The 14803-nt window shown below is 34.2% G+C and overlaps 1 protein-coding gene across 1 annotated transcript in view; it reads right to left on the reverse strand.

The window, feature by feature from the left end:
• Nucleotides 1-14803, reverse strand: part of LOC121975066 (alpha-N-acetylglucosaminidase-like) — a 93131-nt gene that overhangs the window by 52597 nt on the left and 25731 nt on the right. Inside the window, exon 5 of the mRNA XM_042526435.1 lies at nt 1891-1997. Coding sequence (XP_042382369.1) covers nt 1891-1997 — 107 coding nt within the window. The remainder of the gene's footprint in view (nt 1-1890; nt 1998-14803) is intronic.

The raw sequence follows: 14803 nt of genomic DNA on the forward strand, positions 1-14803 counted from the left end.
GAGTGTCTGTGCCCCCTATTATAGACCTATGGCTAAGGATTTGAGGCTGGCTTTATATGCGGATATGTGTCTAGAGATGTTCGTTTCTTTGGACAACACTACAGTGGGAGCAGAGTTGAGACAAAGGCTCGTCATTTAGCTTTGTCATCGCTGATACATTATGTGTGGAGTGCTCAAAATTGTAATTTTTTGTTGTGAGTATCAGTTAGATATAGAGAGGATATTCAGGAGCATGCAGATACATGTATATAGGTCTTTAGGTATATATTCAAATCTAATACTATATCAGGCATGAAAAAACCCTAAAATCTCACTTTTGTACATTTTGAATACATGATATAGCACTTTTACTTATAAAAAAAATGTTATATAAGTATACAATGAGTGTAGTTTCATGTATAGAGGTCTTTAGGCATCAACTCAGATCTGATATTTCGTACATGAGTAACCCCTAAAATTTCATTTTGTACATTTTGACACATAGTATATAACTTTTACTTATAAAAAAATATATAAGTATACAAAGTGCATTTCTCCAAGATGTATCATGAAGATTGATGTTCAAAATCTTTTGACTCGGTGCACTAGGCTTTCCTTCATAAGGCACTCATTGGATTATGGAGTGTAGGATTGGTGTAGTCGATACCAGACTTGTGGGCGCAGGGACTCGTTCTGATGTAGGTCGACGGGTAGAACGAATTCTTGCACTCGTGCCGATCGGAACGGCACAAAATTTTAAACCATGACTTAAAGTGAGACAAGAAAGATACCAAAATTGCAATAGAAAAAGTTATTTAATTGTAATGTCAAAATTAATTAAATTCCAACTATATAATTAAAGTAAATTGCAACAAGAATAACTAACATAAATTGCATAAAAAAATCAACTAAGTTGCAACTTGAAGATTAATTAAATGTGATAAGAGATTAAGTAATGAAAAGAAGTAAATAAGAGATTAAAATAAACAAGTGTAAAAAGAAGAACAATGATAACATAAAGGATTTAACATGGTTCGAAGAGCTCTTCTACTCCATGTCTGGTGTTGTATCATTGCAACACTTCCCATTCTCCATGTCTCGTGTTGTATCATTGCAACACTTCCCATTCTCCATGCCTCATGCATTGGGTAGGAGCCAATTTAATTTTTTAAAAAAGAAAAAAAGCGAAGTGTTGTACCCAGATCATGTACAAAGGCAAAGTAGACCTGTGAGCTTATTTGGATTAAGCACCAAGTTAGAATATGCTTTTAAAAAACTAATAAAGTAGCTTCTAATCCAGCGTTCTGCACACATAGAGATTGATGACCATTTTATTAAAGAGATAGCGCAATCTCCAAGTAGAGTGTTCATCTATTATTAGTTCCCTTGAGGTCCGAAGATTGAATATACTTGTATATTTGTAGTAAATTAGGTTTCATAACATCTTTGCGTCTACGTATGTACTTATGGTATCTTAGCTTAACCTTTCCATTGTCAACAAAATGTACATATCAGTTCTACCAAAAATTTGTATTATTATTGGAGCAATATTTTAGAGCATGACATACATTATTTTTAGTTCTAAAATGGAATCATAAAATCAATTCAGTCTTCCATAACTCAGATAAACCTTGTGATTTACACTAATCACTAGGTAAACACTAGAAAGGGTATCAGTACATATAGTGGCATAAATTGTAGACGACAAGGTAGTCACATTAAAAGTTAAATTATCTAAACATTTTTCATATAAATAAACAGATAAGGGTTTGCTCCTTGTTTGATTACTTTAACTCATTTGAATGATATATTAAAATTTGTTGAGAAGAAGATAATATTAACTCTATTGAAAAAATTATTAGGACCACAATTTTTGTTCCAACAAAATAACATACAAGTAGGAACAAGTACCTTTAAGTTGTTGTTCAACAAATGCTTTTCCAATTTCTACAAACAAAGGATCTGTTGCATCTAAAAGATATGTGCAACACCACCTTAGATCACTATGAACTGTAAACCTGCAACCAATTAAAAGAACATAATGTAATAGTAAAACGTAACATGATAGGGGATATGATTTAATACATCAATAACCAAAATGGATTTGCTTTACTCATCTATAGCAAAGTCCAACTAGAAGAGTACAAATTGGGAAGTATGGTACATAGAACATGTTTAAAAGGATAAGATTTATTAGAGTAGATCAGGTTCATTTTACCTTGTCATATATTAGTTATATATTTACCCACTTTACAAGGAATTGGTCTTTTTGAGGTTTACAAACACATAATTTTAAACATGCTTCGTGATATAAAATATATAATTTTCCTTTTAATTTGCTATCAAAGTTTACCAGACTCGTCACCACCCCACTTTTTCCCCCTAACTCCTCTCACACTAATACCTAATCCAGTGAGAAGCAGTGTTTTCAGAACCAAACTAAACTAGCCAGTATCCAGGAATTAAGTACAAATTCAATCTAATTTATCACAAAAACCACTAGGAATGGAAACCAAGAAAAAGTGGAAAAACATATAACTAGGAATCGAAAAGCCTTGTGGTCAGTGTTTTTCTCCTTCACATGGTTTACCACAGTTCTAAACCCACCTAACTCATTTTTCTTTCTTTTTTCTTTTCTATTATATTCCTGTGTTTGGTCACCCTCTTCTCCTCTGTTGCCTGCATCGCCTCTCCTCCACAGCCTACGTTGCTGCCTAGGAGATGGGAATATTTGCACTGGTTTGCTCCTCAACATCAGATCACCAGTTACACAGACAGTTTTTCGGGGTGTTTCAGTATTCCAACAGTTTCTTTTTTCAAAAATCCTTTTGGTTTGCTATTTTTCTGTTCATATTGATTGAAGTTTTATGATATGGTTCAAATTTGGGGATAGGTTGCTCCCTGACTTCAGCCTGATCTAATTTTTTTATAAGTTTTAGCTCTGAATCAGTTAGCATCATATTGTTTAGCTTGTTTCAATTTTGCAATTTTTCTAGCTTTGAAACAATTTCAGTTTTGATGCATTTCATTTTCAGATTGAGTGAGTTTCTTTATTAGCTTCTGTTTTGACATTGTTTTCTTCCCAAGCTTCAAATTTGAATGAGTTTCCGAAAAGTTATATAAATGAAACATATTTCATATCTGGCTTCAGTATGAGTGAGTTTTGAGCAGCTTCAATTTAGAGATAATATTCTTATCCATGGTTTAAAATTTCGACCCGTGCCGAGGTTTCGGTCTCAGGCCGGAACGATACGGTTTTGGTATCGTATCGTGCCGTGCCGATATAGTTTCGGTATTTTTTATTTATCTATAATAATGATAAGATAAATATGTTTATTGTGTATATAAAAATAAGTTGTATATTGATTTATTATAAGTTCTCAATTATTGAATAATTTAATATTGTTAGAAAAAATAATTAAAAATAATTTTATTTAAATAGAATTGATATATCAATAATTCAAATTAAAATGGAAGGATCTATAATTATAATTATAATAATAATAATAATAATACAAGATATTATTTTATATTAATAATAATTATATAAATTAACTATTTATTCATTTAATTAATTATTAATTAAATAATATATATTTTAAATAGTAAAAAATATCAAGTAAAAAATTTTTAAAAATCAGAATATAAATCTAATTTATTAGAATTTTTTTACATTTTTTAAAAAATTTAAATGAAATTTAAAATAATAAAAAAATATTAGAATATAAATAAGAATTATTATATATTTTTTAAAATTTTTAAATGAAATTTAAAATATTATTTTTTCAGTATATTAATTAATAAAATTTATTTAATTTATTTTAATTCTAAATATATTTTTTATATATTTTATTAGGATAATTTAACTAGGTTTATAAAAGCCTCTTCGAAATATCACACATCCTTTACCCATCCTCCTTAGGAATTGTTTAAATTAATAAAATAAAATAAATAATTATTAAAAACAGAAAAAAAAAAAAAAAAAAAAAAACGCGTACACGATATCGCACCCGCCCGCGATCGATCATCGCGATCTCGCGGGGGGCGTCCGGCGATGCTGGAAGCATCGCCGGACGCCTCCGGAGGCGCCGGAAGGGTCGCCGGACGATTTCGGCGCCGCAGAAGGCGTCGTGCTCGACGCCTTCTGCACGCCGAAGGCGTCGTGCATGATGCCTTCGCTGCCGAATGTGCCGCGGGACGCCGCCGGAGGCGTCCCGCGTCTCCTCCGGCGCCGAAGGAGGCGTCCCGCGTCTCCTCCGGCGCCGCCGAGACGGGGACGCCTCTCGTGCCGATTTCGGCCGCCCGGCGGAATGGTAAAAATTGTCCGTGCCGGGCGGCATGGAACGACACTTCAAACCTTGTTCTTATCATGTTTTAGAATGGATGAGATTTGGATGACTTTCAAATCTGAAATAATTCACATAAAGTTTTAGGGACAGTGTTTTAGATCTAAAAAAATGTCCATATAAAGTTTTAGGTTAATGGATATATTAATATGTTTCACCTTTCCACAACATGATAGAATCTATTCCAGCTCTTGATCAGGTTTGCTTGCTTAGGTATCAAGTTGCAGCTTATGTGATGTGAGGAGGGTTTTGGTAGTTTCCCAGATGAATGTTTCTAGATTGCTTAGTTATTAGGTTTGTTTTGAACCCCATTCAGAGAATAATAAATGCTATCTACTAGATCATGGAAATGAGATATTGAATGAATGATTATTTTGGGCAGTTGTTGAAAAATTCTTATTTTAATTTAACAATGATTTCAACTAAAAATAAGTCCATATTAAGTTAATGTTTGTTTTGAGTAATTGTTGAAAAAATTTTATTTTTCATATTAATAATGTTATTAGTAAGAATAAATTGAAATTAAATTAATTATTCTATAAGTACAACAACTACTACTATATGAATATCCACTAGGAGAGGTCGGCTATATAAATCCTTCTACGCCAACTGGACTCTATCCTCTAATATATTATCATTTATATTTAAATAAATTTTAACTTTTTTTATCATTGTTAACGAAGTATTTTTTTGTTTTCCTCTTCTTCGTTTGATTTACATATTTATCATAGTTTTGCATTGTCTAACTGTAGTATTTATTGGTCGTCTAAGTACATATCTGTATCATTTTAAACATATCTCCCCAAGTTTTCTTTCAATAAATACAACTCGACTTTCTCTCTAATATTTTCATTTTTTATCCATTCTTGTATGTTTGCACATCTACCTTAACATCTTAATTTTCTGCTCATGTAATTAAGTCATAGCCCAACATTCATATCTATATAATATAGCAGGTATAACCGCCGTTTAAATTTTAGAAGTACTTTCGATCACAAAGAACACTTGATGTTCTCTTTGAGTTCAACCATCCCATTTATATTCTATATAAAATATCTCTTGCAATCCCTCATCTTTTTACAAAAATGATCCTAAATACTTAAAGTTATCACAACTCGTTGTCTCCTATCTTAACAATTATTTATTATTATTTTTTATTTTTTTAGTAATTCAGGTATCCAGCTCTTCGAACCGACTAATCCTGGGGTTGACTGTCAAGCAAAAGTTTCCCACCGCCCACCAAGTAAATCGGGAAGAGCTAATGGAAGTCCATTCAAATGGCCAACATTCTTAAGACCGCTTCTAACTAGAGGAAAAATCTCCTGCAGTTCGTCGTAGCTAAGACTAAAACCTTAGATCCTTTGGTTATCCATTGAAGGGTCTAACCATTGCACCATTGACCCGGGGGCAACAATTGTCTATTAATATTGTGTAAGTAGTTGCTGAAAAATAATTATTTGAGTAGTTGATATAAATTGTATATTTTAGTTTCTAATAACTTCTAGTTTGCATATTACAAATGTCTTATTTAACAATGATTACTATTACGATAGTTTTGTTTTTGAACGCTATCCTACCTTTCATTTGTCATAGAAGGTCTTGTAGGGCAGACATCCAAAGGAATCAATTATTGAGTTGGTGTTGGTTGTATTACTAAGACTTTGTCATGACAACAACTCTTTTGGTCAAAAGTTTAAAAATCTCCATTTGAATCTCATGTTTTATTGGTGCAATCGACCTTTAATCATGGTTGAACAAGTTGACCAAGCTCAAGTTGGCTCAAGTTGAGTTTTGATATTTAAGCAATATATTTGTTGACGAGAGCGGAAGTTTGTCGATAAAGCTCGAGTCAAGTGGAAGGAGAATTTGTTGGAGAGAGATTGTCGGTGCAATTGACCTTAAGTCAAATTAACCAAGATTGATTTGGATGTGGATGGTCAAGAGAAAAGTCAAGTAGGTCAAAGGTGACTGGATACTTGACAATGAAAAAGTCCAAGTGGATCATGATTGACTGAACACTTGATTGTTGGAAGTTCAACAGGGAGTTGGCATGGGAGGCGAAACAAAAGTGGGTCATAAAGGATCAGACACTTGACAATGAGGGAAGTCAAAGAGAATCGGATGTTTGGTAGTGGTGAAGTGTTGGCAAGTCTATGTTAACCAGATGCTAGGCAACGATGAAGTCCTCACAGGTCAAGATTGACTGGATGCTAGGTAGTGGTAAAGTCCCAATATGTCAAGGTTGATCAGATGCTGAGAAAAGGAAGTCTGGGTAAATTGAGGTCAACCAGCAAGGCGAGAATTCAACTTTAGAAAGGCAGAAATTAGAGGTATACAGTTAGGTAGTATATTCAAAAGTTAGCACACATTCCTATTTAAGAATACTCAAAATTTTAGACATCCTAAGCGATCAAAAAGTATGATCTAGACTTCATTCTTAATTGCAAAAGCTCTTGTTTGCTAAATGTGATCTCATTCCGGCATTGATTCTTACCTTTTAGGTAAGCTATAAGTGATTATCTCATTGTACTATATTTCTTATATGCATTTGTTGAGATTTATTATACTTGTATTTTGTGTCATATAGTCTATCTAAATCAAACACTGTCCATGGCAAATAAACTCCACGAACAGTCCCAAGCTCAAACAAAAGAGGAGAGTTGCATTACGTTGCCAGCCAGCATAATACATAGGTAAATGTTATGTATGGATCCTTCAAATAATTGAGCTAATGCTCAGTTGTTTCTTGAAAAGAACATGTTACAAAGTCTAACTATAACGTGTCGACAAAAACTTCTACATCTCAATGAGAACTTGGGCATAGTGTAAATATGTAAAAAATTTCACATCCTAGGATGGATAAGAACAGACACTCCAGAAACAAACAATTATCTTAGATTTGGAGCATGGAACCTAACACTATAAAGTAATGGAAATAATAAATACAATGATTAGAATTACAAAAACAAATGGCTAGAGGAAAAGGCAAAAATAATAGAGAACTAAGATTTTAAGTTATGATACACAACAAAAAAAAAAAGGTAAAATGAGAAATAGAGTAGGTATCATTATACCCAATTTATTAAGGGGCGAAGTAGTAGTGAAGAGAGATACCACCATAGCCCTCAGAAAGTGATAGCAAAAGAAACTATTAATGTAATTAGCATATATGCACCTTAAGTAGAATTAGATGACGACATCGAACATCGGTTTGAGAAGACCTAGATAAGGAAGTACAAAAAATTTAGACAAATAAAATGATTTTAATAGAAGGAAATCCAAATGGACATATAAGAGTAAAAAATGAGGAATAAGATAGGGTGCCTAGGGTTATGATTTAGGAACAAAAAATGAAAAACTATATTAAATTACGCAATAGCATATGAACTTATTATAACTAATAGGTCTTTCAAGAAGAGAGAAGAACACCTAATTACATTTAAAAGTGAGAACGATATGTCATAAATTAACTTTCTTATGAATCAAGGAGAACAATATGTTGCAAATTAACTTTCTTATGATCAAGGAGAATAATATGTCGCAAATTAACTTTCTTCTAATCATTAACCAAAACTTCAACATGACTCAAAATTTTAAACCTTGAGACAAACCTTTGATGCATGGAAGTCACTCTTGTACCATTGACTCCTAGGTAGGTATATGAAAATCAATTGAGGATCAAAAATAAAGGTAAGAAAAGAAATGATTGTGGGAAAATAAAAAGGAAAAAGGAGTGAAAAAATGTTGGAATAATCTTTATCCTATTTCTAGATCAGGATTTTTGCATTTTGTCTAAAATTTAATGGAAGCCTAGCTTATCATCAAATTCGTATGCGCAAGGGAGACAAATGGAAAATTGCTTTCCAAACCACATATTGTTTGTATGAGTTGTTAGTTATGTCATTTGGGTTAAATAATGTAGTGAGTACTTTCATGTGATTAATGAACCATATGTTGTGTCTTCATTGAGAAGTTTATTGTAGTATATTTTGATGATATCTTGATTTTTAGCAAAAAGATAGATGAGCATCTTATTCATTTAAAGAAAGTTCTACTTATTCTACGAAATGAGAATTATGCTAACCTCCAAATATTCTTTTGTATTAATTAGATTGTATTTCTTAGTTATATTATTAGTTCTAAGGGAATAGAGGTTGATGAAGAGAAGGTTATGGCTATTTGTGAATGGATAACACCAAAAACCATAATTGAGTTTTGTATCTTTTATAGGTTAGGTTGTTAAAAAGAATAGAGTTTAATTAGAGTAGCGAACAAGATACAATTATTTAAAGAGAGGCTAAGTTTCGCATCACTAGTTGTAATAGCTAAATTTGCTAAAACTTTTAAAATAGAATGTGATGCTTCAAGAATATGTATTAAAATTGTGCTAATACAAGAAGGTTGAACCCTTGCTTATTTTAGTAACAAGCTCAATGGAATAAATTTGAACTATCCAACTTATGACAAAACCTTTACTTTAGTGATACCTTGGAGAATTTAGCATTACTTGTTACTAAAAGAGGTTTTCATAGCGGTCTTTAAACCTAGGGATTGGGTTTGAGTTTATATGAGAAAGGATAGATTCCTAGCTAAACAACGTAATAGGTTGCATCTTTGAGGGTTTGGATCATTTCGTATCATTGCTTAGATCAATGATAATGCTTATAAGGGTGACTTACCGGGGAGTATAATATGAGTGTTACATTCAACATTTTTTTATCTTTCTCCCTTTGATGTAGGTGACAGTGATTCAAGGACGAATCCTTTTATAGAGAGGGAATGATGGAGACCAAATTGTGGCCAAGCGAGCTAGGGATGGGTATCAAGCAACGACTATAGAAAGGACCGAGCATCCATTCTAAATTTTACTGATGAATTATTACACATCGATGGAGGTCCAATTACAAGGGCTAAAGCTAAAAAAAATAAAGAAACACTTAATGGGTTATTGAAGATATTAGGGGAAAAGTTGTAGTTGAAGTAGATTTGGACAAGAGCAAATTATGTAACCTAGTCAACCTAATTCAAGTCTCAAATGGGCTTAATTAGTCACTTAATTCTCTATTTGTATGTAGTGGGGACTATTTTAATGTATAGGCTCAAATTTTACCTTTATTTGGATTATAATAATGACTTAAGCGCAAACTAGCAAAATAGTCTATCAAAGCCTTTTTTATATAGGCTTACTTTAGACATTCTAGGGTTTTCATGACAACCTATAGTTATAAATAGGCAGCCACACATAAATCAAATGTTTGTTTTCAATCCAAAAGCATGATGAGGCTCTTATTTGTTAGTTCTTTATTGAACTAAAACTTATCAAGGCAATCATTGTGGCATTCATCCAAGTTATAACCTAAATGTCTAGTTCAAAACTTATCAAGGCAATCATTGTGGCATTCATCAAAGTTATAACCTAAATGTCTCATATTGTGGCATTTTTTATCTCATATACCTCAGATATGTACATTGCTAGACATTGGGTCTAGGTTTTATTGTCCACATTACAGATTTAGACTTTTCTAGTTTCAATTTGTTGTGGGTTCATAAGACATAAGTCAGTTTATGCAACAACCTAAGAAGTATAATTGGGAAGAAGCCTTTATAAAATACATTAATTGATCTCCAAAAAAAACATTATTTAAGAGAAGCACGGACACTTAAGAGGGAATCTTGTAACATTAAAAATAAAAATAAAATAAAATAATGTGATTAAACGATCTAGTGTCGAAGAACAATACAGAGCAACTAGTGCCTAAAATTGTGAGATTTCTTGACTATCTCGGTAATGTGTGTAAATCATGTATATGTTTTCGATATCATTTAGCATATATTTATTGCATTACATGAGCATATTTTGCATAAATTCCTAGCTTTTGCATTATTTTCATCTTTTTAGTTCAGATAACTACTCTTTACCTATTTTATTGATAGGACATAAAGATCTTGGCATTGGAGCTTTTTTGGAGACGAAAAGATAAAGGAGTAGCATTACAAAATGATCCATGACCTGATTGTTGTCATCGCCATGGACCATCCATGGAAGCAAAATTGGCATTGGAGCAGCAACCAGGGCTTCCAGCAAGGAACACGGCCAACCCGTAGCACTTGCCATGGTCATGTTCCATCCGGGATTTTGGCGAAAAGTTTTCCAGCATGATCCACGGCCAGCCCATGGTGCCTACCATGGCTCTGGATCGCTAAGTTTTGATGACAGCGCTCCTCTAGATTTTAGGAAATTCTGTTATATTTTGGAAACTTTTGGAGATTATAAAAGCAACTAGAGAGTGTCGGTTTGAAGTATCGTGGGGTTCTTGTGACATAAGACCCCAAAAGAGAGTCATCTTCGAAGAGATCCAAGAAGCCTAGAGATTTCAGCTGATAAGAGCACGTGGAGATCAACCAGAGATGTCAACGACATCTACAAACTAAGTTCTTTTTGTACTTTGATCTCTACTTTAAATTATAGAATGTTTCTTTTGATGTCTTGTTTTTGTATCTCCATCGTGATGGAGTCATCTCCTTAATTCTAGTATTAGGAGAGTTGACAATTGTAGTTTGTTATTTTTCTCTTTTATCACATGATATATTTGATTCTTGATGCAGTTTTTAACATACTTACCATACTAATATATATTAACATATGTTAGCATATATCATTGTTTAAAATCTCGAGCCATATTATGGTTTCGATCCATGACCAGAACAATACGATTTCGAAATTATATCATATCACATAGATATGGTTTTGGTATTTTTTTAAATATAAAATATATTAACTAAAAAAATTATTTATCATAAATATTTAAAAAATAAAAAATATATAAAACATATTTTTTAAAAAAAATATATATATAGAGATAAATAAATAAATACATAAAATTAGTATTATATATTTTTAGAATACAAATAAATAAATCACAGTTTCTGCCTACAACGTGCCAAGCTAGGGTATTTCAACAGGTAGATTGTAACTCCTCTTTTTTTCATATGCTTGTAAAAAGGAATAACAAACGCAATGAAATCACAGTAATGGAGTGGGAGGATGGCCATCTTACTAAATCATTTGGAGAGGTTGCCGAAGTATTTACTAATTATTTTTAGAACCAACTTGGCACAGAGGTGGACAGGACATCTTTCTTGCACTTTGGTCAGTTTATTCAAATGGCACGACATGGCCAGCTAGTCCGATTTCCAATGGCTGATGAGATAAAGGAGGAGCTCTTTGACATAGATCAGTGTGCCCCAGGCTCAAATGGCTATGGGTCACGATTTTTTAAGTAATCTTGGGACATTATTGGAGGAGATTTTTTAAATGCACTCATGGAATTTTCCAACAACAGGAAGCTACTTAAAAAATGGAACCATATTTTGAATTCTCCAATCTCGAAGTCTTCTCATGCCATTAAAGTGACGGAATATAGACCTATATCCTGTCTTCTACAAGGTCATCGCAAAGTTATTAGCAAGTCATCTTGCAAATATTATGGACAAGTTTCTGCACCAGGCACAAGCTGCAATTGTGAAGGGTCGACTCATTACAGATAACATCCACTTGACTCAGGTGCTTTTCAAGAAATATAACCGAAAAGATTATCTCCAAGGTGCATTATGAAGATTGACCTGCAAAAGGCTTTTGACTCAATCCACTAGGATTTCTTGAAGGAAACTCTTCTTGGGTTGCAATTTCTAGGGAAGTTTATAGATTGGATTATGGAATGTGTAACCACTGCCTCATACTCACTTGCCATTAATGGTGGGACCTTTGGGCGATTTAGGGAGCTAGGGGTTACGACTAAGAGACTCATTGTCACCATATCTATTTGGAATTTGTATAGCAATTTTTGGGAGACAAATCCAGCAATGCATAGTTGGTTCGCCATTTCAGTTTCACGCTCAGCGTGCACCTCTGGGACTAACTCACCTAGCTTATGTTAATAATCTCCTATTCAATAAAGGTGATGAGAATTCGGTTGCTACAATATCTTCTTGTTTGCACGAATTTGGGGAAGTAGCTGGTCTTCGAGTTAACATACTAAAATCCTACATCTATTTGGCTGGAGTTGAGGATAGGGTCCACACCATCACGGGCTTTCAAGAGGGAGCTATGCCATTTAGATATCTTGGGATTCCTCTTGCAGCTGAGCGGCTTCGTATCTCAGATTATAGCCCTCTCCTGGACTCCTTGGCCCGGCGTGTTAATGGATGGCCAAGGCACACTCTATCTTATGCAGGAAAGGCGCAACTTTTTCCCTCGGTTCTTCAAGGTGTGGAATGTTTCTGGATGTCATCTTACCCGTGCCTCTAGGGATCATATACTGTACATATAGCATTTGCAGTTTTTTCATGTGGACATCTAAGCATCCTCCAGTTTCTTGGGCTGATATGCATAAACTAAAGAAGGAAGGAGGCTTGGGATTCCGAGAGTTAACGAGTTGAAAATTAACTCTACTAGCTAAAGTACTTTGGCGAATTGAGGTGAAAGTCGATGCTCTTTGTATCAAATGAATCTGCCACAAGTATCTGAGACATGCAAATGTGTGGTCCTAGGAAGTAGCCTCTACAGACTCCCCCTTGATTAAGAGGCTACTGCTGATATGGGACCAAATTCTTTCGGAGGCGGGCTCGTCGGCTGCTGCTAGACAAAGACTAGTTAGTTGGTTCACACAAGATGGCGGAATCGCTCAGGCATATAACTTCTTAAGACACTCTAGTCTAAAGAAGGTATGGGCACGAACGGTGTGGAAGATTTACTTGCAGCCTAGTCATGCTACCACTTGATGGATGTTAGCCTTAGGGTGTCTTTGCACCAGAGACATACAGGAGTATTTGGAGGACTGGACGTGTGTATTTTGTTGACAAGTGTTGAAGACACAGGAGCATTTGTTTTTTGGGTGCCCCACTATTACTGAGTTATGGAGGAGGGTCTGGCTTTATATGTGGCAGGAGATGTCCACTTTTAGACAGACTTTAAGGGTGTTTGAAAGATGTTACCGTGAGAATAGGGTATTAATAAAGGCTTGGCGCTTGGCTTTGTCTTCGTTAATAAAGCTAGAAATAAAGGTATTTTTGAGGATGAGCAATTGAATGTTGAGAGGATTGTTAGGAGTTTGAGTATACATGTATTAAGGCATTTAGAGGTGTACTCTGATCTAATGCTGTGTCGGACATAAGATGAAAATATGTATCTTCTTTTTCTCTTCATACAATTCTACATGGTATCAGAGCAAAAGGGTGTAAGTATGAACTTTAAGGCAGCCATGGTTGGCTCTTGCTCGACATCTTTGGATGCTAGGAGTGAGGTGATGTCTTTGGAGGCAAATGTCCAACCGATGACTGGTTTTCTTCCTGACAACTCTATTGGCTCTCTCCATATTACCCTTCATAAACTGAATAGAAAAAATTACCTTGAGTGGTCTCAGACAGTGCAATTGGCAATAGACGGTAAAGGAAAACTTAGATATCTGAATGGTGAAATCAAACCCCCAACCACAATGGATCCAAAATTCAAGCAGTGGCGGTCTCAAAATTCTATGGTCACTGCTTGGTTAATCAACTCTATAGATCTTGTGATTGGAAAGTCATTTATATTCTTACCCACAGCTCGAGATGTGTGGGAAGCTGTTAGAGAAACTTATTCGGATTTGGACAATCATTCTCAACTTTTCGAATTGAAGCCCTTGCCCCCTTGAGAGAAGTTTTTTTAGAAGTACATAGAGAAGAAGCAAGAAGACATGTGATGCTAAAAAATGTTCATGAATCAAAACCAAAAATAGAGGTGTCCGTTCTTGCAGTTCGTGGTACAGAATTTGAAGGAAATAGACAAGGAAAGCAAATACCTTGGTGTGCCTATTGCAGAAAACTATGGCACACTCGTGAAAACTATTGGAAGTTGCATGACAAATGGGAAGAGAAAATAGGGCAGCGATAACAAGTTAGGGAGAGAAAGTTGTGCCCTTCATGTGAACCATTCAGATCTGAAACAGCAATCTTCCTCAGAATCTTTTCCCTTCACTAAGGAACAAATGGAGTAATTAGGAAATTCTAACTCTTCATGTTCCCTTACTAAATCAAGTATTGTTCTCATCAGTACCATAGCATGTATCAAATCTAATGGTTTCTGGATCTTAGATTCAGGTGTTACTGATCATATAACTGGTATTTCGTAATATTACTTTTTATATACACCAAGTGCAGGGAATAAAAAGGTCAAAATTGCAGATGGTTCCTTTGCTACCGTTGTAGGAAAAGGACTAGTACCTATTTCTCAAACTATAACACTGAAAGATGTTCTACATATTCCTACCCTTTCATACAATCTTCTATCCATTAGTAAATTCACCCATGATCATAATTGAAGAGCTAATTTTTGTTCCCCGTGTTGTGAATTTCAAGATTTAACCTAAGGAAAGATGATTGGGGATGCTAAACAAGATGGTGGGCTTTACCTCCTTAATGAAGGATAAATTATTGGAAGG

This window comes from Zingiber officinale, chromosome 4B, assembly GCF_018446385.1.
Source record: "Zingiber officinale cultivar Zhangliang chromosome 4B, Zo_v1.1, whole genome shotgun sequence".
NCBI classification, from domain to species: Eukaryota; Viridiplantae; Streptophyta; class Magnoliopsida; order Zingiberales; family Zingiberaceae; genus Zingiber; species Zingiber officinale.